This window comes from Chinchilla lanigera, unplaced genomic scaffold (genome assembly GCF_000276665.1).
Source record: "Chinchilla lanigera isolate Chin_1 unplaced genomic scaffold, ChiLan1.0 scaffold00171, whole genome shotgun sequence".
In the NCBI taxonomy this organism is placed as follows: domain Eukaryota; kingdom Metazoa; phylum Chordata; class Mammalia; order Rodentia; family Chinchillidae; genus Chinchilla; species Chinchilla lanigera.
The window spans coordinates 1,340,286-1,366,308 of NW_004955572.1; the positions used below are offsets into that span (position 1 = coordinate 1,340,286).

General features: G+C 36.7%; 1 protein-coding gene across 5 annotated transcripts in view; it reads left to right on the plus strand.

Annotated features, from left to right (window-relative positions):
- Cul4b (cullin 4B) overlaps positions 1 to 24,862 on the plus strand; it is a 56,657-nt gene extending 31,795 nt beyond the window's left edge. For 4 of the 5 annotated variants that reach the window (XM_005413656.2, XM_013509444.1, XM_005413658.1 and 1 more), the window contains 18 exons: positions 3,734 to 3,837; positions 4,417 to 4,486; positions 5,811 to 5,884; positions 6,907 to 7,069; positions 7,213 to 7,302; positions 7,602 to 7,684; positions 8,282 to 8,349; positions 9,506 to 9,624; positions 10,425 to 10,617; positions 11,829 to 11,933; positions 12,577 to 12,687; positions 12,944 to 13,035; positions 14,443 to 14,550; positions 15,430 to 15,543; positions 16,778 to 16,883; positions 18,381 to 18,553; positions 20,258 to 20,410; positions 24,323 to 24,862. In XM_005413656.2, the coding sequence (XP_005413713.1) occupies positions 3,734 to 3,837; positions 4,417 to 4,486; positions 5,811 to 5,884; positions 6,907 to 7,069; positions 7,213 to 7,302; positions 7,602 to 7,684; positions 8,282 to 8,349; positions 9,506 to 9,624; positions 10,425 to 10,617; positions 11,829 to 11,933; positions 12,577 to 12,687; positions 12,944 to 13,035; positions 14,443 to 14,550; positions 15,430 to 15,543; positions 16,778 to 16,883; positions 18,381 to 18,553; positions 20,258 to 20,410; positions 24,323 to 24,418 (2,022 nt within the window). In that variant the 3' untranslated portion in view covers positions 24,419 to 24,862. The remainder of the gene's footprint in view (positions 1 to 3,733; positions 3,838 to 4,416; positions 4,487 to 5,810; positions 5,885 to 6,906; positions 7,070 to 7,212; positions 7,303 to 7,601; positions 7,685 to 8,281; positions 8,350 to 9,505; positions 9,625 to 10,424; positions 10,618 to 11,828; positions 11,934 to 12,576; positions 12,688 to 12,943; positions 13,036 to 14,442; positions 14,551 to 15,429; positions 15,544 to 16,777; positions 16,884 to 18,380; positions 18,554 to 20,257; positions 20,411 to 24,322) is intronic. The other variant, XM_005413657.2, reaches the window with a different exon arrangement.
- Positions 24,863 to 26,023: the final 1,161 nt, after the last annotated feature.

The following is a 26,023-nucleotide window of genomic DNA, read 5'->3' on the forward strand; positions in this document are numbered from 1 at the left end:
GTGTGCAAAGCTCCAGACACCTTGATGATAACAGAAATCACTTAGTCCTTGCTCCTAAGGTGCTTATGTTCTAGTAGGTTCACGAAATTAATAATTTGTAGTTAGCATGTATGCATGTACTGTATGTATATATTGATATAGTGGTGCTGGGAATTGAACTCAGGTCCTCAGCATACTAGGCATGTGTTCTTATCACTGAATTACACCCTCAGTCCTTTAGTCAGCATTTTAAAAAACAAATGTAATAGAAGATCTCAGAGTGTGTCACACATAGTAATGATGTGTCATTTTGCAAAGATTTTGTTTTAATACATAAATTTTTGTGCAGTGGATTATGATATAATTTTTTTTTACTGTGCCATAGGGTCAGAAATTTTAGAAAGTTTTGGAAGAACAGAAAACTTGGCATACATGATTGTTCCAAGCAGTCTTGTTCAGAATTAAGGAAAGAGCCGGGCGGTGGCACACACCTATAATCCCAGCACTCGGGAGGCTGAGGCAGGATTGTTGTGAGTTCGAGACCAGCATGGGTTACAGAGTGAGCTCAAGGCCAGCCTGAACTGCATAGCGAGACCCTGTCTCAAAAAGACCAAAAAAAAAAAAAAAGATTAAGGAAAGCTAAGTACTTACATCAGAGTTGTAGAAGGTTAGAATCACACATGAGACTAAAATGATAAGACCAGGCCCTGGGTGCCCAGTTAAGATGTGTGGTGGAGAAGCTGGAAAGAGTCTTATTTGGGGAAGCAAGTATTTGAAGTTGTTTCAATACTTAATATATTTATCTGGTTGAAAGCCCAAGAAGTACTACGTAGCATTGTCTGAGTTACTTTGTCATTGCTGGGGCAAAATACCTGAAACCCACAAGTGAAGGAAAGGTTTATTTTAGCTCACAGTTTGTAGACGTTTCAGTCTGTAGTTGGCTGGCTGCAAGGCAAGGTGGCATGGCAGGCATGGCAGGCAGGAAGATGCAAGCTTATTGGCAGGTGCCACCCACCACTTATTGGTGGGCCTTCCTTCTTCACCAGATCCATCACCAGCACCCAGAACTATGCTAAACCAACTAGTAGACTAATCCAGTATCACATACCAGTGACCCAGTCACTCAAAAGCCCCACCTCTGAGCACATGAGGCTTGGAGGGCGCATCTAGACATAAGCCATAACAGGCATGTAGTGGGAAGTGTCACTTCTACCCGCTTTGACCTCATAGCTAGTCCCTGCTCGAGGATCATTATTAGTTTTCTTAGTGTCTTTCCAGAAATGTTTTATGTATGTAAAAACAGTTCTGTATATTTGTATTCATTTTTTACAAAGTGAGAATGGATCATAAACCATTCGATTCTGTCCTTTGCCTTTTACTTATGCCTATTATGAGATTGATCCATAGCAGTACTATACATGTGAACTACTTGATGGAAAGTTGTTGAGGAAGGAAGATTTGTTTTGTGTTACTAGGTAGTATTTGAGGCTAAATGAGAGAACTAGAATGTTCCCTTTGCATTTGGCCCTCAGAACTCACCTTAGATGTTCCTGCCTTTCTTGCCTCAAACTATTTTTTTGGGTACTGAGAATGGAACTCATGGCCTCATGCATAGTAGGCAAGCACTGTACCACTAAGCTGAACCCCAGCCTACCTTATACTTCTTAAACCACCTTCCATTTAAACACAGATGAAGGCCTAGTTTAAGTCTCACTGTTCTTACTAGCTTTTTGTCTATTTTCCTCTAGATCTTTGTAACTGCCTCTTTACTCCTAGCCAGAAAAGTTTTCTTGACTTGCAGTCCTCTGAAGGACAGGTTAAGGGCCTCATGTCTTTGCTTATCCCTACTTCAGCACCTAGAATACTGTTGTAATTACATGTTTTCTGTCCAGTTTTCTCATTCTACTAGATGAACAGCAGTTATGGGTATATTTGGTTTTGTTTTGCTGTGGTTTGTTTGAGACAGGGTCTTGCTATGTACTTCAGGCTGCCCTTGAACTCACTATGTAGATCATGCTGACCTGAGCTCGTGGTATTCCTCCTGCCTCAGCCTCCCAAGTGCTGGGATTACAGAAGTGACACCACACTTGGCTATATATTAGTTTTTCAATATTTAATACATCTCCTTTACAAAACCAAGAAGTACTAAAGCACTTATGGATACCTAACCATGTGATCACTTTCAGACGTTAAGGAGAATCAAGAAGTCAGGATCAGGAGTCAAGAAGTCATATCAAAATATAAATAATTTTGACTTAATGGTAAATCAGTGTAGTATGATTGATGCGAGTCCTGTGAGATTCACTGGCAGCTGAGGCAGCTGAGAACTTGAAGTAGGCCAAGAAGTGTACATGTATGTTGTGTGAGAGGATAAACAGATGTGTCAATGAACTGGTTTATGAGAGAAAGGAGAACACAGCAAAAGAAAATGGGATAAACAGGATTTAGAGAAGTTCTGAAAGTAGGAAAAGCAAAGACGCAGTACACTAAGTCATATGCCAGAATCTAGGCAGGAAAATGAAAACTGCAGAGAAAATGGGTCAGGCATTCAAAAGGAGCACTGAAATACAATGAGAGGAATACTGAAGGAGGAAAGAGGACCAGTGTGAACAGAGGCGCATAAAATAAATACTACCACACCCGTAGGTATCTGTGGCCTAACCTGAGGTCGCATGGAATGCGGTCGGAGGAGACTCAGCTTTCCTATTCCTCCAGACCTCCTGAGTCTAATTGGCTTGCTGTTTCCTGGTGAGACTTCCCTCCAGTGATGACGTGGGTTCCTGTAAGCTTTCACTTTATCTGCCAAATTATTTACTGGACCTGCACACTGAGAATGTGACGTCCAACAATGTGTACATATTTATAAAATTCCACTCCAACCAACAAAACTTGCCTGCCCCCTCTGGAGTCCATTTGAATGGGATTTTTGTCTTCTGTTGTGAGGAAGGAATCTTGGTATTATACGTAAGTGATTCCCAGTTGGAATTGTAGATTATATCATAGTTCACCAGAGATTTGCCATGTTTGTTTTAAATTTGAAAGATTTTGATACGCTTAAGAAACTTACTAAAGTCTGAAGCTTGTTTCTTTTAGGACTTGAGTATAATAGAAAACTATTCAACTATCACTTCCTTGTAAAAATGCAGTCAGTTCTTTTGTAACTAATGTTCATTCAGATTTGCAAATTTTAAAACTTCTGCAAAATGGCAAGGTTGGAAAATTTTCTTGCTATTTAGTTATATCATACTCATTTTAATAGCAATAATTTCTACTTTTTCTATTTGAGAAAACGCAAGGAAATATAAATAAGTTTTAATTCATTTGTAGTAAGAGTGCCTGATCCATCTGATGCATAAAAAAATTGGTGAAATTGTTTTTAAACTTGAAATGGAGTTTTGCTTGTGAAAATAATTAACAATTTAAAGAATAACTCAGCTTTTATATGTAGCAGTTGCTACAAATTGGTTATCCTCACAGGGTGAAAATTAGCTTGATTCCCTCTCCTTACCCTGTACAGCAATCGTAAATATATTTAACTTGTTTTTTATGTAGTACATTGGTCATGAAAAAGCTTACCACCCACGTATATTATATACATATATATATAGTCATTTTACTTGTGTCTTAAATGGATGAATAACATAGTTTAATAAGCCAGTGTGGTAGAAATAACAAAATAATGGACATTTATATAAATAATTGAGAAGCAACCCCTCTGTCGTCTTTCTAAGAAAGTGTGTGTTCAATCTTTCAGGCTGTGGAAAATCTCTGTTCTTACAAGATTTCTGCAAACTTATACAAACAACTGAGACAGATTTGTGAAGATCACATCAAAGCACAAATTCACCAGTTCAGAGAATATCCTTTTTAAAAAAGCCTTACATTTTTGTCTTCTCCCTCCTTCCGTGACCCAGCTTAAAGTGGAATGCATGTGTTTTGTTGATTTGATGCTTTTATCCTTTGTGTTTCCAAAGTAAGAGACAAATTTTTTACTTTTTAGCTTTGTTAGAGTCCAAATCTATATGTTACATTCACATAAATAAAATTTCTTTTTTTTTTTTTGGTTTTTTTCCGGTACCGGAACTTGAACTCACGACTTTGCGCTTGCCGGGCAGGCGCTGTGCCACTGAGCTAAATCCCCAGCCCCAATAAATAAAATTTCTTTATGTGTTAACCCTTTGTGTTCTTTTATCCTACCAAATTTCCATTTGATGAAAGATAATCTGATGGAAATCAATTATATTTAAGACTTGTTTTTAAAGATGCTTTTTAGTGGGATCTAAACTTTTTTTGCAGATTAAGAAATCACATTTTGTTCAGTAGTTGCTATTGTTTCATTTCGTGTATAGTGTATTCCATATATAAGACAAATGTTCTCTTACATTGCATATATTGCTTGCGTTAAGCACTTTAAAATATCTTTAACATACATCTCATGGATTCATTGGATAGTGTTCTTTTTCTAAAGAAGATCGATAGATGCTGGCAGAACCATTGTAGGCAAATGGTAAGGTGGAAAGAGTATCACATTTCAGCCAAACATAGTCTTTTTAAAATATTATTTTCAAGTATAGGAATGTTAGTTTTTTTTGTTGTATTGTGTTGTGTTTTGGTACGGGGAATTGGACTCATGACCTCGTGCTTGCCAGGCAGGAGCTGTGCCGCTGAGCTATATCCCCAGCTTTTTTTTTTTTTTTTTTTTTTTGTAGTACTTGGGCTTGAACCCAGGGACAATTGAGCTACAGCGTCCACCCCCAGCCCTTTTGTAAAATTTGAGACAAGGTCTTCTTAAAATTGCCCAGGCAGTCCTCATACTTGTGATCTTCCTGCCTCAGCCTTCGGAATAGCTGGGTTTCCTGGTGTGTCACCACTTCTGGAAGCAATGTTAGTTTTAAAAGCTTTTCGATAGGGAGACTGCCTTAATAAGTGTTCTTTTTCTGAACTGGAAACATTGAGTTTTTAAATTTTAAAATTGCAAATTAGAGGCAAGCCAACATTTCAAAATGACTTGTACCTTAGAGTCATTTTTATTTTTGTCACACCTAACCAAAAAATTATTTATTACATTAAAAAGTTGTGTTTTGTCTCTGTTTTGGGGGGGTGCTGGAAATTGAACCCAGGACCTCATTCATGCTAGGTAAGCACTTTATTTCTGAGCTACATCCCCAGCAAGTCTTGATGGCTCCCTATTCACTGTATGATTGCCTGATGGTATTTTAGTTTATTTAGATCACAACCTTTTCCCTTGTCCCTAGCCTAGTATTAGTTTATTCTCTTTTTCATGTTTTGTTTGTTTTTTGAGACAGGGTCTCATTATGAAGTTCAGGCTGGCCTTGAACTCAAGGCAATCCTCCTGCCTCAGCCTCCCAATTGCTGGGATTACACATGTAATTTATTCTTTATATTCTGCAAGTAAAAGTGTTAAAATATATTGCCTCCTTTACTGGCTGGAGGCAGGTCACCCCTGCCTCCCCCCGCCGCAAGTGCCACAGGTACAATTTTAAGGTAGCTTCATCCCCAAGTGCTGTTGCTAAGGAAGGATTGTATGAGTTTCCCCTTGATCCTTTGTTTTTATTTTCAGTTATTTCTCAAGTATCAAAGACGTTAGAGGACCATTTTAAGTGTCTCTTTTCTAGAAAACACAGCAAAGAATAAGACAATAGAATGCCTTAATGAAAATAGTATGGGCATATTCTCAGGTAGATGTATTTATCTGCATGTTGCATCCTACTAGTCTAGAGTAAAACCCTTCAGTTTCCGTATTTTATCAAAATAAATATGCTGGCTTCACAAAGTCTAAAAATTATTGGCTTTCTGTTTTTCATTGACAGATCATGATCAGGAGCATTTTTTTGTTTCTGGATAGAACTTACGTTCTTCAGAATTCAATGCTACCCTCCATTTGGTAAGGATGTGAGAAAAATAATTACGAATATTATGAAGATTTGTTACAAATCATGGTCTTAATTAAGCTACTGAATGAGCAAATAGTACTGTGAATATTCTCCTGAAAATTCACATTTGGCTTCTAGTCTTTTATAGCAAGTTTACCTACTTGATGCTGTTTCGCCTGTGCTGATGTTGAAGACAGCTCACTTTGGGCATATTAAGAAGTTCCTTCGTTAGGCAGGAGGGCTAAAATTTGCTCTAGAATATTTGTAAATGGATCATTTTGCTGACCATCAAGAGTTTACTCATTTTTGCTGGGCATGGTGGGCCATATCTGTTACTCCAGCACTCAAGAGGCTGAAGCAGGAGGATTTCTGTGTTTCAGGCCAGCCTGAGCCACATAGTACGTTAAGGCTAACCTGAACTGCACAATGAGACCCTGTCGCAAAAAAAAGTTTACTTACTTTCTTGTAACAATATTATGGAAAAGTGAACATACACAAAGATAGAATAGTATAGTGAACTCTTGCTCTCACTGTGTATGTAGCATGTATCTATAACAATGATCAGAGTTCACTGGTTTTGGAGTACTGAAGCCAGTTAATACATGACCAGATAAGCTTTCAGTACCAGTACAGTGAAAATAATCTCATGTACTGGAACTAATTTTATCTCTTGATTTGACCAAGGAAGAAATCTACCAGAGGAAATAATACAGTAGAACTTAGTTATGGAGGAAGACAAGCATTTAGCTTCAGTTCTCATTAAAGACAGAATGAGTTTCTGGTATGCTTTAACCTAGTAATGTGTATTCAAAAATGTGTGAATTGGGCCGGTGATATAGCTCAGTGGCATAAGCCCCTGCCTGGCAAGTGCAAGGTCCTGAGTTCGATTCCCAGTACCAAAAAAAATAATAATAAATGTGTGGATTTTACCCTTTTACAATTGGAGGGCTAATTAACATGAGGTAGGAAATCAAGGAAGGCTCTGCAGAAATGGTATTGTCAATTAATTTAGATTATATGTTTTCTATTTTAGGGACATGGGACTGGAGTTATTTAGGGCGCATATTATAAGTGATCAGAAAGTCCAGAATAAGACAATTGATGGCATTCTTCTCTTGACTGAGAGGGAAAGGAATGGTGAAGCAACTGATACAAGTTTACTCAGAAGTCTTTTAAGCATGCTTTCTGATTTGCAAGTAAGTTACTTTATTACCTATGTAGCTGATTTTGTCCCTTGTTTGATGATTAAAAACCACGTTCATGGTGCTGTTCACATAGAAGATGTTCAGTAAATATTTATTAAAAAAATGAACCCCTTTATTTTCCCCTTCGCCCCTAGATTTATCAAGATTCTTTTGAAGAGCGGTTTTTGGAAGAAACTAACCGGCTCTATGCAGCTGAAGGCCAAAAGTTAATGCAAGAAAGAGAGGTATTTAAAATTCATGATTAATAAATCCACTGTCTCTTATAAGAAACCTTACTTCGTAGAGCATAAACTCCCCTATGCATTTATCTTCCCAATGTTATGATGCTCTTTTCTCACTTAGGTGCTCCTTTTTTTCTTTCTTCTTAAAGGCCAGAATTCTGGATCATAAACTCTACCTGTAATTTTACATATGCTTCAACACTGTCACATTTGACAGGGCTGCTTCTAGGATCTTTTGGACTTGACATTTTCTGAATGATTTGTGGGGAGGAAAATAATAATATAAAAAACTATCTTTGTAGGTTCCTGAATATCTTCATCATGTTAACAAACGTCTAGAAGAAGAAGCAGACAGACTTATTACTTACTTAGATCAGACTACTCAGTAAGTATTTATATTCAGCCTAATAGTCTTAAAATGTTGTTAAATCACTTATAGCATGTTAGGCACGTTAGTAACTATTTTCAAGCATTATTTAGACTTTAATGGTTGTTTTCATAATGCAGAATTCAAGTTACTGTTTTCCCTAGCTAATTAGATTTATTCAAGGATTTGATTATGGGTTGTGTGTTCAGGACATAATTTTAAAATAGTATTAGAGGTGGATGTGATCTTAAAAATCTTTAGGCTGATTAAAATTCAATGAGTGTTCATAGGACAAATTGTTTTTGTACCTTTCTAAATACTACCAACCAAGGTGTCCCTGTAACCAGCATAAGTAGCTTCTTTACCTTCCTAATAAAAGCAGAAAAACTTGGAAAAAACTAGCCACAGCAAGACCATGGAGACATTTACTTCATGATGTAAATCAAATTCTTAAATGCACACTATTTTTCTTCTAGGCATAAAGTAGAGTAATTTTGAGTATTATTAAATTTTTACATAGGAGAAGAATATTAAAACTAACATAAAATTATTCTCAGGAGAGGCATTACATTTTTAGAATGTCAAATTCAGTAATTCTAAACTTTTTCCTTGTAGGAAATCATTAATTGCTACTGTAGAAAAACAACTTCTAGGTGAACATTTAACAGCAATTCTTCAAAAAGGTAATTGGCAATTGGTAAATAAGAGATAACTTTAAATAGTGGCAAAATAGTAAAAAAGTTTTTTTTTCACATTGCCATTTCAAAATCTTGATAAGTGTGTGGCTACATTTCTGAGGATAGACACAACCCCTTCTTCCTGTTCATCAAGGTAAACTGTATGGAGGTGCCGATTTCCTTCTCTGAAAGATATAGTAACTGAGAAAAGGCATCTACTAGTGCATTGTGGAGAATAGCTAGGAATGTAACTCAGCGGTAGACTGCTTATCTAGCATGAACAAGGCCCTGGATCCACCCTAAAAAGAAAAGAGAGAAATAATAGGAGTTGGGGAGTTCTTTTTTTGTGTGTGTGTGTGTGGTACTGGGAATTAAACCCAGGGCCTTTGTACTGAACTGTATCTCCAGCCTTTTTTTATTTTTTTTTATTTTGAGATAGGCTCTCACTAACTTGCCCAGGGTAGGCTTGAACTTTCAATTCTCTTGCTTCAGCCTCCCAGAATGCTGGGATTACAAGGCTACACCACCACACCTGGTTTAAAATGGGCATACTTAGAACTTTAATGCAGTTACATTATTTCATTCTGAAAATTAAATACAGTAGAACATCACTTAAACTTGACCTATTTTTGCATGGCTTTTGATTTATTAGCAGCCAAGGGATTCCTGTAAGCAGCATAGATAACTTCTTTATCTGATATATCACAGACCACAGTCAATACTCTGAAGTATAGCTATGTGTGCTAATATTAGACATAATGTGGATATTGCATATATGAGGTATTTGAAATGTGTATTTGTGTAAACCAGTTTTTATAAATTGATTTGTAATCTGATTCTACCACATAAATGGCACAAATGCTTATACCAGTGATGGTGAACCTTTTAGAGCTTTCAGTGGTACAAACAGCCCACTGTGGCATAGGTTCACCACCACTGCATTATACAGTCAACTTTTTATATCATCAACTAAAGCAGCTATATTTAGTTTTCTCCCAGAAGGGTGGTTGTCTATCTGCATTTAGTTCAAAGCAAATCTCTACATTATAACTCATACATAGTTCAAGCCAGTGTCACAATAATAATTTTAACTTAAATTTTATTAAAATATCTGGCCTTCTTTGTTTGCTATATCTTAATGTCAAAATGTTTCAAAATTCAGGTTTAAATAACCTCCTTGATGAGAACCGAATTCAAGATTTATCTCTCCTGTATCAGCTCTTCAGCAGAGTTCGAGGTGGAGTTCAGGTTCTCTTGCAGCAGTGGATTGAATACATAAAGGTATTAACAATTTCTGTGTGACATCTCTCATGGTTTATGATCTGAGCCAGACTTAGTACCAGCAAGCATTTGTTGTTAGATCCACATTATTATTAAGTAAGGAAAATTTGAATTTTTTTTATACTGTAAGAAAAATGTTGAGAAATCACCCGGAGAAATGGTAGCCATGTGTCATATTGGCAGTAAAACCTGATTGATCTCTCATGTGATTTCTAGTTGCACAACTTAAAGCAGTGAATTTGGAAAGAGGGCTTTTCTTTGAATTCACAATTTCTTTCCTTCCTTTAATTTTAATAGCCATTTCTTTAAAAACTCAAAACTGACTTCTGTAAAAATAAGAAAAAGACGAGTGTGGTGGTGCACACCTGTAATCCCAGCACTCCGGGAGGCTGAGGCAGAAGGATTGCAAGTTCAAGCCCAGTCTGAGCAATTTAATGTGACCCTGTCTCAAAATTAAAAAGGGCTGGGGAATATAGATCGGTGTGAAGACCCAGAGTTCAGTCCCTAGCACTGCAAATAAATGAATGAATGAATGAATGAATGAGTGAATAAGATCCTGGAGGGTTCTAATAATACTCTGTTAGGGTATTGTGTACCTACTGGTCATTCCTATTTTTCTAATTATAGATGAATGGTATCAGTTTGACTATTTTAACACTTTGGTTTTCGTTTCCTCACTTCATAAACAGTCTTAATATTTTAGGATTTGTAAATGCATATGCCAAGTTAGAATGTGATTTTGGTGTTGTTTTCATTGTAGATAATCAAGTCCTGTAAAATGTGGCAATTTTTGTTTTTAGGCATTTGGGAGCACTATTGTTATTAATCCTGAAAAAGATAAAACTATGGTTCAAGAATTGCTGGATTTTAAAGATAAAGTTGACCATATAATTGATATCTGCTTTCTGAAGAATGAGAAATTTATCAATGCTATGAAAGAAGCATTTGAAACATTCATTAACAAAAGACCAAATAAACCTGCTGAACTTATAGGTATGTTTCCAATCATTTTGCTCGTTTTTTAATGTTGTTCTTTTATTCAGAAACTCTCAATCTGAAATTTTGACAAGGTTCTGTGATACCAGCACCTCATTTATTTGGGGTTGCTTAGCTGGTAAAACCAAATCTGAAAAGTGTTCGTAAGGATGGGGATTTAAGAAAGTCCTTCAAGCTGGGCAAGGTGGTAGACAGCTGTAATCCTAGCATTCTAGGAGGCTGACTGAGGTGGAAGGATCACAGTTTTAACCCAACCTGGTCAGTTCAGTAGCTTAGTGAGACTGTATCTCAAAAACAACAACAAAAACACTTTAGGGAGCTCAGCGTGAAGGCCCTGGTTCTATTGAGGGATAAAAGTCCTTCAAGTTAAAGAATGTCTCAAAGCCCACATGCTAAACACAATGTTTTTTTTAAGACAAAATGTTGGGCCTTACTTTTACCCGTAGTAAGTTTATTTGGTTTCCAAGCCTCTTGTGACTTAGAAATGGGCAGAGTATTTGCTATAGGCTTACAGTTTGGGCTACAATAAAGGGCAGGGTAAAATTACTGTTGTGAGTGAAAAAGAAAAAAGTCCAGCATGAAAATAAACCAAATAACTCGGTACATGTAGTGTACAGATACGGTGTATCCTGCAGTGTCTCGGGTTTTCCCACTTATGTACACATTAATGTCAGAGGAGAGGACCCCTGAAACCCTTTTGACCCTCTGCCAAAAGGATTACATTTTGTTGAAGTCTGTTTATCTTTAAAAGTTTGACAAATTTTGCCTTCTACTCTGTAGTATATTTGATTTATTTTAATAGAAAAGTATTATTTAAGAATTGTTGTCATCAGTATAAAATGGAAACTCCAGAAGATGCTCTGTGTCTTCTGGCTGCTTTGATTACCTCTGCACAGAGCTGTGTGCAGCCATACTCGATTTTAGTAAACATGTTTATAGTGGAAACTGCACTCAATCTGGAGTCAGAAGACTTGGGCTTGAGTTCAAGCTCTAGTGTTTATTAGTTCTATGGCATTGAACTTGACTTCCCTGACTTTGGAAACTTAAGAAAGTATCTGTGTATCTATTTCTGTATCTCTATATCTCATCTATATCTGTCTGAAGCACAGCAAAACTCAGTATATGTCACTTCTGTTTGGGTATATGTAGTGCCCAGTACCTTATGGATAACCATGATCATTAAACAACAAACTTTCCTCCCATTTTAGCTAAGTATGTAGATTCAAAACTTCGTGCAGGCAACAAAGAAGCAACAGATGAAGAACTTGAGAAAATGTTGGATAAAATTATGATCATATTTAGGTTTATCTATGGTAAGTATTTATTACTTTTGTAGTATTTTATTTTACACCGGGTGTGGTAGCATATGCCTGTAATCCTAGCACTTGGGAGACTGAGGCAGAAGGATTGCCGTGAGTCAAGGCCATCCTGGGCTATGTAGTAAGTTTAAGGCCAGCCTAAACTGTATAGTGAGAACCTGTCTCAAAACAAAACAAAAAAAATAAAAAGTTTTCTTCAAAGACAAAGCACTCACATGAGAAACTAACAGGTTTATGTAACCTAGAGGAACTATTTGGAATTAGGTTTAAAATTGTATTTAATTCATTTGGGATACTGAAGGAATGTTATTTAATTGCCATATACTTTGACTTTCCCACTATTAAGAGCCTGAACTTCTGTTGCTTGTTTTAATCTCTTGAATTTTGGCTCTAAAACCATCAGTTAACTAAAGCTTTTCTGAAGAAAGGTTAATGCACTGTTAATTCTTTACAGAAAAGAACTTTCGATATGTCTAGTACAGAAATAGACCCAGTGTTCTTGAATTTAAACAAATGTGGATAAAATGTATAAAATAAAACAACTTGTAATAATGCTGATTGATTAAGCCCTTTAAAAGCCATTTTGTCCGAACTTTAATTGGCATATTACAAGTTTTGTGCTTTTTGTTCAACATAGGCAAGGATGTTTTTGAGGCCTTCTATAAGAAAGATTTAGCCAAGCGCCTGTTAGTTGGGAAGAGTGCATCTGTAGATGCTGAAAAATCAATGCTGTCCAAACTTAAACATGGTATGTTTGTCATTCTCTCTTCCTTTTCTTTGATTTCTGAAGGGAAACCGTTAGTTTAATTTTTACTTTGTTAATTGACTGCCTCTTTTGTCAGTCATTTTATGTACATGTGGTGAATTAGCGGGGCATGCATTCTTATGGATAATTGCAGATCATATGTCATGCTAAAGTAAGTTTTGCTTTTCATGTTTCCCATTTTAAATTCTTTGTGTTTAACCACCTTGAAATACTATAAATGTATAAAAATCTTTGCTAGAATGTGGAGCTGCTTTCACCAGCAAACTTGAAGGAATGTTTAAAGACATGGAACTTTCTAAAGACATCATGATTCAGTTCAAACAGGTAAAAGTGAGTTAAACTCTTACTTAATTCTTCGAACTGAAATATATTTAGTTATCTCCTTGTGGCAATTTGTACTGAAGAGGATATATCATTTATCTGTTGAAAATACTTTATAGCAACTTAAATGATATTCAGAGTAGAGGAGAAAGATCATCAATGAAATGTAAGTATTTTTTACCTACTTTAGAATTTCGTCTTCATAAACACCCAGAATAACACAGACATAGAAATAAAATGTACTGGACTGAAATCAGCACCAGAAGAGCTAGTTAGACAGTAGGATCAAGGTTTTGCCCAGCTTCTGATCACTTGGTGATTTGCACATGCGGAGCTTGAAATGAGGATGGAGGAGAGGCAATAGTGTTTGTATGAAACCTTTGGGAACATTGGGCATGAAAAGCTACATCTATAGTTTTGAAGATACAGGTAAAAAGTTGTTTTGAAATATTTACGAACATGGCTGGGTGCTTTGGTGGACACTTGCAGTCACAGCAACTCAGCAGGCTAAAGTAGGAAGATCTCCTAAGCGCAGTACTTTGATATCAGCCTGGGGAATATAGTGAAGCCCTGTCTTAAAAGACAAAAATATAGGTGATACTAACAGGAAATTAGATTTTCCTCTCCGTGGTGTAGAAATGGTTTTCTTATCAATATATAAGGGAAATGGAAAGTGAAAGACTCATAAGAACATGATTAGAGTAAGTAGGGTCACAGATTCTATAGCTGCTACAAAATAAGATTTGTCTGTTTGTCCTTTCCTCCTTTTCTTCCTTCCCTACTAAATATCACCCCTTGCAAACATGCACTGGGCAGGTGAAAAGCTGGATATTCGGGTTGGCCAGTAGGGTGAGGAATGGGGGTTGCTGCAAGGTGTTTCCAGCCATATAGGGGTTTCAGAAGGTGTGGACTGTGTGTGGTTTTGGGGAAAGAATGGAGAAAAGATCCTGTAACAGCCCAATTATATGTGGGAAATTGAGTCAGACATGCCTACAATGATGTCTTGATATTCTTATGAGCCATTATATCAAAATGTTAATCTTTGCACTTTTCTAGTGCATTTTGTGTAGACTTCATTTAAAGTCCTCTTTCTGTCCGTCTTTTTTTGTTTGTTTTTGGTTTTTTGACACAGGTTCTCACTGTGTAGTTCAGACTGGCTTTGAATTCATTGCACAGCCCTGGCAGGCCTTGAACTTGCAGTGCTCCTCTTCCGCCAGCCTCCTGAGTGCTGGGATTACAGACGTGTGCCATCACGCCCAGCTTTAAAGTCCTCTTAATATTTGCTTATAATTTCAAGATAGTCTGTGTCTGCGTGTATTTCCACAAGGAGTAACTTGTTAAATAAGTCATTATTATGACATGAAATATATGTACTTTGATTTAAAGATCTCAGTGTGTGTGTTAATCTTATTATAGTATATGCAGAATCAGAATGTACCTGGGAATATTGAATTAACTGTGAATATCCTGACAATGGGTTATTGGCCAACATATGTGCCTATGGAAGTTCATCTGCCACCAGAGGTAAGATTTACTGTTTAGAGCTTTAGTAATAGGCATATAAATAATACTTTTTTAATACTTCCTTTTTATCATTGAAAAATAGGTGCCTTTTCAAAGTTCATGTCAGTAGTTCATACCAACAACAAATGCCAGGTTTCTAATATATTTACACTACAATTTCCATTTCTAGTTTAGCACACAGCTAATGATGCCAGGTTTCTAGATTGAATGCTAATTTTCCCAATTCTTCTTTCATTTTCCCAGATTACACCTCCACTCTCCCTACTGGTCAAAAATTTTTCTCACATATCTTTTACCTGGAAGCAGGATTGCTAAATGATGGCTGCTTGACTAAATTTGTACTAACTCTTGGGAAAATGCCTAGCCCAGGGCTGAAGCATAGAAAAGGGGCTAAGGCTCAAGAGGGGGAGATATGGAGAGTCCTGTGGAGATGATCATGTGAGCCCATAGACTTGGTTTTCCTCAGTAAGAGAATATAGGAAAGAAGAAGAAAAGAGGCCAGAGACAGAACATTAGAAAAGGCTCACATTTGGTAGGGGATAGGAAGATAGGGAAAGGAACCTACAAAGGAAACCTGTGTAGAAGCAGCAGCAGTGTAAAGTAACCACCAGCAGAGTATGGAGGCAAAAAACCACTGAAGGTGACTATTTCGTAAAGGAGATGATTTAGTAGTGCAGAGGCATCAAAGGGTATAAAGACTAGAGAATGCTATTAAATTTGGCATTTGGGAGATCGTCACCTTAGATCAAAGTGATTAGTGGACCTACTGGATATAGTCTTTAAAACTTTAAGAAATGACTATACATGTGGTAAGTATAAAAAGTGATAAATGTGGTCTTGGATATGGAGCTTAAATAAACCTTATTTTATTTACTTTAGATGGTAAAACTTCAGGAAATTTTCAAGACATTTTATCTAGGCAAACATAGTGGCAGGAAACTTCAGTGGCAGTCAACTCTAGGACATTGTGTGCTAAAAGCAGAATTTAAAGAGGTAAGTGGATTTGTTTGTTTGTTTGTTTATTGAGACAGGGTCTCGCTATGCAGTTCAGGCTTAGCTTGAACTTGCTTTAAAGCCCAGGCTGGCCTCAAATTCACAACGATTCTCCTGCCTCAGCCTCCCGAGTACTGGGATTACAGGTGTGTGCCACCATGCCCTGCTAGGAAGTGTTTTTTTTTTTACCTTTTCATTTGCATTATTTTTTAAATCAGATTTTATTGGTACATTTTAGATATACATAATCATCCCATTCACCATAGAGAATTTGTACCTGTCCTTGATACAACTTGTTCCTTTTTTTCCCATTCTCCTACCCTCCCTTCAACCCCTCGTCCCCTCCTCATTTGCAAAAGCTTTGTTTCCATTTTTCCCCCTTTTCTTTTTTTTTTTTTTTACTTCTCCCTTTTCTTTCCCCCTCCCTTGTTCCCCTCCTCATTTGAACATGTTCTTCCTATTTCACATTACCTATTACATATTTTGGTCCTTATTTACACTTTCGGTGTCTCACACCAGAGAAACAATGCAGTATTTACACATGTGTATCCTACTTAGGAAATGGATATTCTTAAAACTTAGTTTTCATCTTTAATATTGATGTAACTCTTCACATGAAGGCTCAACCTGTTAAGTGTGACAGTAGTGATAGCTTGTCATGATTTTGTGTTTATGTTATGATTGTGATCTTTCCCACAATTGATTTGGCCATTCTTTAAAACTTAAACCAGTAACCTCTGTCCCCACCTGTGAATGCACAATTCACACTGCCGTTTGACAGAAACCGTGTTGCTGGGAGCTAAAGAATAGAGTAGGAGTTAGGGGGGAACGGTCCCCATATCTAATTTCAAAAAGCTCCTGCAGCATTTCATGACTAATCTGAATCAAGCAAGTTAAAAATGCATTTGAAAGAGTAATTTTTTGCTACTTGTGATGAATATCTGTAATGACACATAGGGCTGAATTATTAACTTACAGTACTTTGTTGTTCTGTTTTAATTATAAGGCTTAAAAAAGATCTGATAAAGGTCAACTAAACCTCCTTATTTTCAATAGGATCTCTCCTAAACTACAGCAAACATACTGTATTACCACCTCAAGTAGTTTTTTTTCTGGATAATGTTAATCTGTGTTTCTAAACCCACTAATTGAAAAATGCTTTTCCTGTAAGAGATTAGTTACTTGATTAATTTTTTATATGTTTAAAAAGAGTTAAAATTTTTTTCTCCAACAGGGTAAAAAAGAACTCCAGGTCTCTCTTTTTCAAACACTGGTGCTGCTAATGTTTAATGAGGGAGAGGAGTTTAGTTTAGAAGAGATCAAGCAAGCTACTGGAATAGGTTTGTATTGAATCATTCATGTTTCAAGCATTATTGTGTGCATACCACTATGCTAGGTGCTCTGGGGAATACAAAGGAATAATTTCTCTCTCTTTTTTGTGGGGGAGTATACTGGGGGTTGAACCCAAGCCTTTACACTGCAATTTATCTTCAGCCTCTTTTATTTTTATTTTTGGGTTTTTTTGAGATAGTTTTGCTATGTAGTTCAGCTTTAAACTCACTTTGTAGCCTAGACTGACCTCAAATTTATAGTGATCTTCCTGTTTCAGCCTCCTAAACGGAGATTACAGTCATGGGCCACCATACCTGGCCCCCTTTTTATTTTGAGGAAAGGTCTTATTAAGTCACCAAGTTGTTTCAGACTAGGCTGGACCTTGTGCTGCGATTAGAGGCATGTACCACCATGCCTAGTTCTTCTGTACTCTTAATATAACCATGGAAAGGTAGGGGGAAACTACATTTGAAGTAATACAAAATCAGTAAGTATCAGTCTATGGTACTGACCAGAAGTTTGTTAGGAGTTCAGCAAAGCAAGAGATCATTGTCTACTGGCACAGTTGGGGATATAGGAACTGGAACTTGAACTTGGCCAATTTTGCTCAGGGAGAAGGTAGATGAAGGAAATAGTATGAGAAAGGCTTGGATTTAGGAGTGGTTATAGTGTAGGCAGGAATCATAAATTTTTAATTATAGCATAGAATAGTGAGCTACAAAATTTGATAGGTAAAAAGGGTAGGGCTTGATCATAGAGAGCCTGATAAATCTAGCAAATGAAACTTACATTTATAGGGTCTTAAATGTGTGAAAGAATGAAAGGAACATATTTGGACAGTTTACCTGAAATCAGCAGGGCAACTTAGAGGATGAATTGATTATTTCAGAGATAAAGGGCTAAGGTGCTTAAACTAGGATAAGTCCAAGTTAGAATGGAGAAGAGGCATCTCTAAGGAAGCAACTGCTAGACACTTAAGGAATGAAGGGGAGGAGGATTAAAAGATGATTCCAGCTGGGTGTGATGGTGCCCACCTGTAATCCCAGCACTTGTGAGGCTGAGGCAGGAGGATTGTCGCAATTTCAAGGCCAGCCTGCGCTATATAGTGAACTCAAGGCTAGCCTGAACTACACAGTGAGACCCTGTCTTAAAAGAAAAAAGATTCCAGGGTTTCTTACCAGCTTAGTAGTATCACTACTAACTAGAAAGAGCACAGTTTTATGGGAAAGATAGAAATACTGGAGGTGATGGTAGAACAGCCAGGTGGATGTGCCCTTTAAATGTGGGACTGGAAAGAAGTGAAATGTCATGGAATAAAAATTAATGCCTTTTAGAAGATGACCAGGAGAAATGCCATTCTACAGTATAAAGCAAAGAAGAAGTCTTTAGTAAACTTAGGCAAATAAGAATTTTGATAGAGGAATGGCAGCTAGATTGAGTTTGTAATGTATCTGTTCATACTGGTGAGCTACTAACAAATAATTCAATCCCTCTTTTCTTTTCAGAGGATGGAGAGTTAAGGAGGACATTGCAGTCATTAGCCTGTGGCAAAGCTAGAGTTCTGGCAAAAAATCCAAAGGGCAAAGATATTGAAGATGGTGACAAGTTCATTTGTAATGATGATTTCAAACACAAACTCTTCAGGATAAAGATCAATCAAATCCAGATGAAAGAAACAGTAAATCCTTTGCTTTTTTCTAGTCCAAATATATTAGAATTATATGTGTTCATAGTACACATTTATAAAGATTTTTATACCTTTAATAATACCAGTACCATGAACATTTTCTGTGTCTACATCTAGATGTATTTTAGTGTTTATTTATGGGTTTCTTTTTGTTGGGAGGTGCACATGATTGTATTGATATTCAACATCGTTTTACATCCTTTCTTTAGTATTCAATCTTAAAAAACTTTCGTGTTATTAACTAATCTTCAAAAATAATAAGTAGCTCCACAGTATTTTTTTACATGGCAGTTACAATTTATTCAATCATTTCATTGTTTGGCAATGAAATTCATGCCTCTTAATTTTATAACTAAGACTGAAGAAGCATGTTTGCACTGGATTTTTTTTTTTGGAACCAGAAATCAAACTCAGGACCCAGCGCTTGCAGGCAGGTGCTTATGCCACTGAGCTATACCCCCAGACCTGCACCTGAATTTTAATCTGTCTGATCTTTCCCCTTTGATAAATTCATGAAGTAGATTTTTGGGGTCAAAGAAGGTGACCATTTTGGTCATGGTGAACAATGGTGAACATTTTAAGAGTCTTAATAAATAATGCCTTAATGTGTTCCAGAAAGGCTGGACCTGGTTAGCCTCTGTCCAGCAGCGTATGAGTACCTCTCTTGCTACTCTTCCACATGCACTAAGGATGAGATTTTCTTTCTAAAATCTTTGACAACTTGCTCGGTGAAAAAAATCTGAGTGAGTTAGTATTTGATTCATTAACAGTGAGTTAAATGTTTTGTTTTTGTCATTTGAATTTGCAAGACACTTTTATTAAGGAAACCAATATAGTATCCTGAAACAGATTGGTTTCAGTTCCAACGAAGTTTAATACACCACTTGAGAAAAAATTTTAATGTGGTAAAAGAGTCAGTATCTTCAAACAAGTTTCTGACTTTTTCACATAACATCAAGAACATGTTCCCTTAAAAGATTACTTTGTCCGTATTTGTGCTATACCAAAAAGAAACTGTTACAAAAAGTGCAAGCTATTTTGCTTTAGTTACTAAAGATTAGCATTGTTACTTTAGCATCAGGATTGGTAAACTGTCTCCTAGACACCTAAATTTCTGTTACTTTTGAAGGAATATAACCATGCATTTTGGATTTATATACTACCAAATAAAAATGAATTTTCAAAGACTGACCCTTAACTAGTTTGATTAGCTCATTAGTGCCTTGAGTCAGAGGTCAGAGTCATTATACTTTAGCTATTGCCATATAGAAATCTGATCAATAACTCCTCATAAACAGCACATACAAATGTATTAGGAAAAGAGTAAGAGAAAAGTTTGTTATTTGTAGAATTTTTTTCTGTTGCATCTGTATTTATAAGGTCACATTTAGATATTTCAGTACATTGAAAACAGTAATATCATGTCCCAACTGGGCATGATAGGACAGGCTTGTCATCCCAGTGACTTGGTAGACTGAGGCAGCAGGGTCACAAGTTCAAGGGTAACCCTGCCAACTCACGAGACCTTGTCCGAAAATTTAAAAAAAGGGGCCTTGAGGATGTGTAGCTCAGCACACTTAAATCTCCGGTACTAAAAAAAAAAATCATGTCCCTAACATAGATACAGTTTATGTTTGTGACTAATACAAGTTTCACTTCAGGTACAGTGAATTAACTTAAGACATTTGTTTTTAGGTTGAAGAACAAGCAAGCACTACAGAAAGAGTATTTCAAGATAGACAATACCAAATTGATGCTGCAATTGTTCGGATTATGAAGATGAGAAAGACACTTAGCCACAATCTCCTTGTTTCAGAAGTATATAACCAGTTAAAATTTCCAGTAAAGGTGGGTACTTCAGTGTTTTCAAATTGCCATTGTTATAAATAATACAGTACATTTTCAGGCATTAATTTTAAAAACGTAGATGAAGGCCTCAAGACCATTTAGAGAGACAAGTTTTAATTTCTAGTACTAATACACATGACTGAAAAAGAAACAAAAACTTTGTCAGCATATGTGGGCAGCTGTGAAAAAGGGGAAAAGCAATTTTTATAATCCTTAATATTGAGAAGTTTTAATGACTAAATGAGTCTTTGAAATTTTCCAGTTCATCTGTATTTCTTTTGTTTTAAATTTATTTAATAGAGTAAAAGAAGGATAACTTAGTATCATCTATATTTCCTTTGAACTTTTTTCATTGAAATACCTTGGTATTTGACAGATTTGGTTATTTTTTTAGGTTAGGGTTAAACCTTCTGTTTGATTAGTTAATGAACTGTACAGGGATTAAGGGTGTAGTTTAGTAGTAGAGCACTTTTCCAGTATATGTGAGGTTCCTGGGTTTGATCCCCAGCACCACAAAAAAAAAAATACAAATAACTAGTCATCAATAAGGGTCTTTTAGCTGGGTGTGGTATAATCCCAGCCCTTGGGGAGGAGGCAGGAAGATCCCCATGAGTTCAAGACCAACCTGACCTACAAAGCAAGATCCTGTCTCAAAACAAAGTGTCTCTCAAAATATTTTAAGTTTTTAATTGATTAACTTGTATTATACTTATTAGTGGGGTTCAGTGTGATACTTTCACACATGTATACAGTGTGTACTGATCAAATCTAACCTTGCTTTAGTGTCTTGTATCTTTTTTTTCCTTTGGTTTTTTTGAGACAAGATCTTATTATATATGCAGTCCTCCTACATTAGCCAACCCCCAAGTGTTGGGATTACAGACATGCACTACTGTGCCCAGCTGATGTCTTTTAAAAAATCTAATGATAGTTTTGTTAAAATGAAACTGGTCATTAAATGGGCATAGTCCAGTGTAAATTCCCAGTAATGAAGATGTTTAGACAATGTGATATTGTATTAGACAAGTTTTAAACTGTTTCTAAATGCTTGTGTTGATAAGCTCTTGATAGACTTCAGACTCCTGGTTGTTAGGGTTCATGGAGCTTTGGACTTTGGCAAATATTTAACCTTGTTGAACTTGTTTCTTCTGTTGTAATATGGAAATAACAGTTGTATTTACTTCATAAGATTATTGTGAGGCTTGGCCGTGTGTGGTGGTGCACGCCTGTAATGTCAGCACTTCGGAGGCTGAGGCAGAAGGATCGTTGTGAGTTTGAGACCAGCCTGGGCTACAAAGTGAGCTCAAGGCCAGCCTGAACTGAATAGCGAGACCCTGTCTCAAAAAGATTAAAAAAAAAGATTACTGTGAGGCTTAATGAGATCATGAATGGAAAAAAAAGCACTGGACTTGGCATATAGTAACCACTCAGTAGCTATCCTTTTCATTATCACACTCTCATTCTCAGACTTGGCCCAACACTTATTTCACCTCTAGCCAGAGAGTTCCTTGATGCTAGGAGGCAGTTAAGAAAAGAAAATAATTTGATTTTCAAACCTTGGGATTACTGGATAAAATTTTTGCTTATCGTTTTCCTCTTTCCCTTTGTGTGTGCTTGTTTTGTTTTCAAGACAGGGTCTTACTGTGTTGCCCAGACTGGCATTGACCTCTGGGCTCAAGAGATCCTCCCACCTCGGCCTCATGAGTAGTTGGGACTATAGGTGTGATTCTCTGTACCTCGCTTTTCCTTTTTGATCTGGTGATCATTTTACATATGCACAAAATATGCTCAAAGCAAGAGTATATACCTCAGCCCTCCATGTGGATGGGTTCTGCATCATAAATTGAAAGTTTAGGCCTGGTGTGGTAGCGCACGCCTATAACCCCAGCACTCGGGAGGCTGAGGCAGGAGGATCGTTGCGAGATTGAGACCAACCTGGGCTACAAAGTGAGCTCAAGGCCAGCCTGAACTGCATAGCAAGAACCTGTCTCAAAAAGACAAAATAAAAAAAAAAAAGAGAATTTGGCTGTGGTTGACAGGTACAGTGATGTAGCTCCACCTATTCAGGAAACTGAAGTAGGATTGCTTGAGCCCAGGAATTCGAGGCCAGCCTGGACAACACAGTAAGATCCTCATCCAAAAAACCTCGTGCATCTGTATTGAACATGTACAGATATTTTCTTGTCATTATTCCCTGGTCAGTACATAAAGCAACACAAGATAACAACTATTTGCATTGAATTGGGTATTATAAATTGTCTGAAGATGACTTTAAAATATATGGGAGGTTGTACATAGGTTAAATGCTAGTACAGTACCATTTTATTCTATTATTTATTTGTTTATTCATTTTGCTCTTTTTGAGGCAGGGTCTCACTATGCAGTTCAGGCTGGTCTTGATGTCTGTGGATTCTGCTACCACTTACCTACATTTACCAAGGGATGACTATTTATAGCCTTTTTATATGCTAGATGCACAAGACATAATGGAATTTTTTCATCCATGAACTAAGTGCAGTTGTGATGATAAGCTATAGGCTTTCTTGATTTTTAAACCGCAAGATTCAGAAATTTAAATCACTTAAAATAGATGAACATTTAAATTTTACACTAAACCCAAGATATGTAGATGTGACACTTCACTTATTGAGCCGATTTTGTTTTGCTTTGCTCTGTTTGTTTTGTTTCTTGGTTTTTTGCAATGAGGTGTCACTATGTAGTTCTGGCTGGCCTTGAACTCACTATGTAGCCCAGGCTGGCATCAAACTCAGAGCAATCTTCCTGCCTCAGCCTCCCAGGTGTGCACCACCATACATCACCCCACGCCCCACCCCAGCTATTGAGTCACTTTGAAGTAGTAGTCTCTTGTCTTTTTTTTTTTTCTTTTTTGCAGTTCTGGGGTTGGAGCCAAGGACCTTCACACTGGACTACCTCCCCAGCTCTTTATTAATTTTTTTTGTTTTTGTTTTTATTTTTTTGAGACAGGGTCTCACTAAGTTGCCCAAGCTGGGCTCCAACTTGCTGTTCTCCTGCCTCAGCCTCACAAAGGATTGGGATTGCAGGCCTGCATCACCATGTCCAGCTTTACGTAGTATTCTTTTAAATAGTAATTTCCTGGGCCAGGGATATAGCTCAGTGGCACAGTACCTGCCTGGCAAGTGTGAGGTCACGAGTTTGATTCCTCTACACAGCTTTTCTTTTAATAGTGGCAGTTTCATATTTATTAAAGTTAGGGGTAAAAAACAAGGTTAGGGAAATGACAGGCTCTACAGAGCAAGCTTGGGCCAAGTAAAAGTAGGAAGAGGGAGGAAAAAATAAAAATACACCATACAGCATAGGATGGGCTGCCACAAAGAGACAAAATAGCCTCTTCTATATAGCTTAAACTTTATAAAACTGAGAACTTGGAGAACTAGCTTTTTCCTAAGAAAAAGAGTGCTTCTCAAACTATTTTGAGAAAATTAAATAGCAATTGCTTCCCTAAACTATAATGTGTTCCTTAAGTGGGGTTACGTTGAGTTTAGTCTGGTATTCAGTTGTGCAGAGGGTAACTAGTCTGGGAAGATCTATTTAAAATAGCACAGTAGGGCCAGGGATACAGCTTAGTGGCATAAGCGCCTTCCTGGCAAGCGTAACGTCCTGAATTTAATTTCCAGTACAAAAAAAAAATAGCAAAGTAATAGAAAATATAATGATATGACAAGAATGTGGTGGTATAATAATTATGAAATTTTTTTCATTAAACTGTTCACTAAAGAAATTAACAGGATTTAAATAAGTAATTTTTTTAAGTTAAGGAAATTAAATACAGTAAAACTGTAATCCAAAATTGTTGTTTTTAATGGGGTGATGGTAAGTGGACTTGAGGTAATGATTATGAACTTTGCATTGGAAATTTGCCTTCTCTTACAGCCTGCTGATCTTAAGAAGAGAATAGAATCTTTAATTGACCGGGACTACATGGAAAGAGATAAAGAAAATCCAAACCAGTACAACTACATTGCATAAAATGTTGGCCTTGAAGCATTTGGTATCATATGCGATAGCTGGTGGATAAACTAACCCATTCATTCTATATTATTTGACTGCTTTTTTTTACTACCGATGACCAAATGAAGCTGTATAATGGAAATAGTGGAGTGGACTTTTTCTCAGTGGTTAACATGCCCATTTTAAAGAGTAATACTTACCCTTAAGAAGAATGTTGTCGAACTCTTTGCATGTTATTTAGAATGATGTGCAGAAACTTTTAAGAAAGTATTGGTCTTTATGATTCCACTTTGGAACTGGGGAAGAGGTCCCTATGACTTAATGGGGGTTCTTATACACCATTACTTATGAAGCAGAAAGTTTATTTGCTTAAAGTGTCATTTGAAGATACTTAAAACTGCATGCAAACTTTATTTACTGTACAGAGTGGATGTATTTATCAAATAGAAAAGCCACCCTGGACTTGGTTGTTCACCTGTTCTGTGATTTTCCTTTGGAAGAAAAAAGAGTTGTCATAGCTGTTGATATTTTGCTAGGCAGTGTTCTCTTACATTGAAAAGGATGTTTTTTAAACAAAATCACTTGCAAACAAGTTTTTAATTAGGGTAACAATTGCTATATAATATATATTCACATCCTGAAATTTTTCAATTTGTGAATATGGGATGTGTATATATGGCTTAGCCCCAAGTTTACAGTGCAGATTAACAGGTACTTATAAAACTAGCTAAAATAGAAAAATCACTGATCATTTGTACTAGAGCATTGCACACGGTAAGAGAAGATCCAGTGCTTCATATTAAAAATTAATATCATGTGATAATTGCGAGAGACCAAAATCAACATGTTTTTAAAATTATTATAGGAACAAAAATTCATCACCTGGTTTTCAATGTGCTTTAGATTTTAAGTGTTGTTTGGGCAGTTCTGGCTTTAATTTGGACCAATAGTAAATTACTAACATTCCAGTTTTCTCTACCAAAGTTTTTTCTTTTGCAAATATCCCAAATTTTCTTTGTCGATAAATGAGCCTTTACTATCATTCTCGTTCTAGTTCTCTAAAACTGTAGATATAAAGGTCTTCCTTCATTTTCTGCACATACCCCCTTTTGAGAAACTTCAAGTTTTGTATTTCTTTCAAAATTGCTTGAAGTTAGGAGCTCTTGTAGCTACTGGATGTCTACTTTTCAGGGGAATGTTCTAAGATTGTTCATACATAGAAAATTTCAAAAGTAGTATTCTTCAAATCGATAATGTGAGCAGAAGGCTTCTCCAGGAGTGGGTTTTTCTTTTGCCTCCTTGTTTGTTACTCCTTGAAAGAATTTGATCATGTAGGAGATGCAGAAATTTTTGGTTTGCTTTTTAAAAAGTAGAACTTCTTTATGCTTCTCGTAACCTCATTTTTCCTTGCCTATTTGGAGCCATTAAGAAGAATGAATGCCTTGGTCCTGATCTTCAGCTGAGGAGACTTGGGACTCTCCTTTCCCCTGTTGATTATTTTCTTGAGTTCTCAAAGGCCTACGGCTGGCCCGGCCGCCCACCCTCCCTCCTGCCCTCCCTTCTCTTCTTTTACCTGTTGCTTTCTAATTGCATCAACTTGCACAATGATGTCTAACTATATAT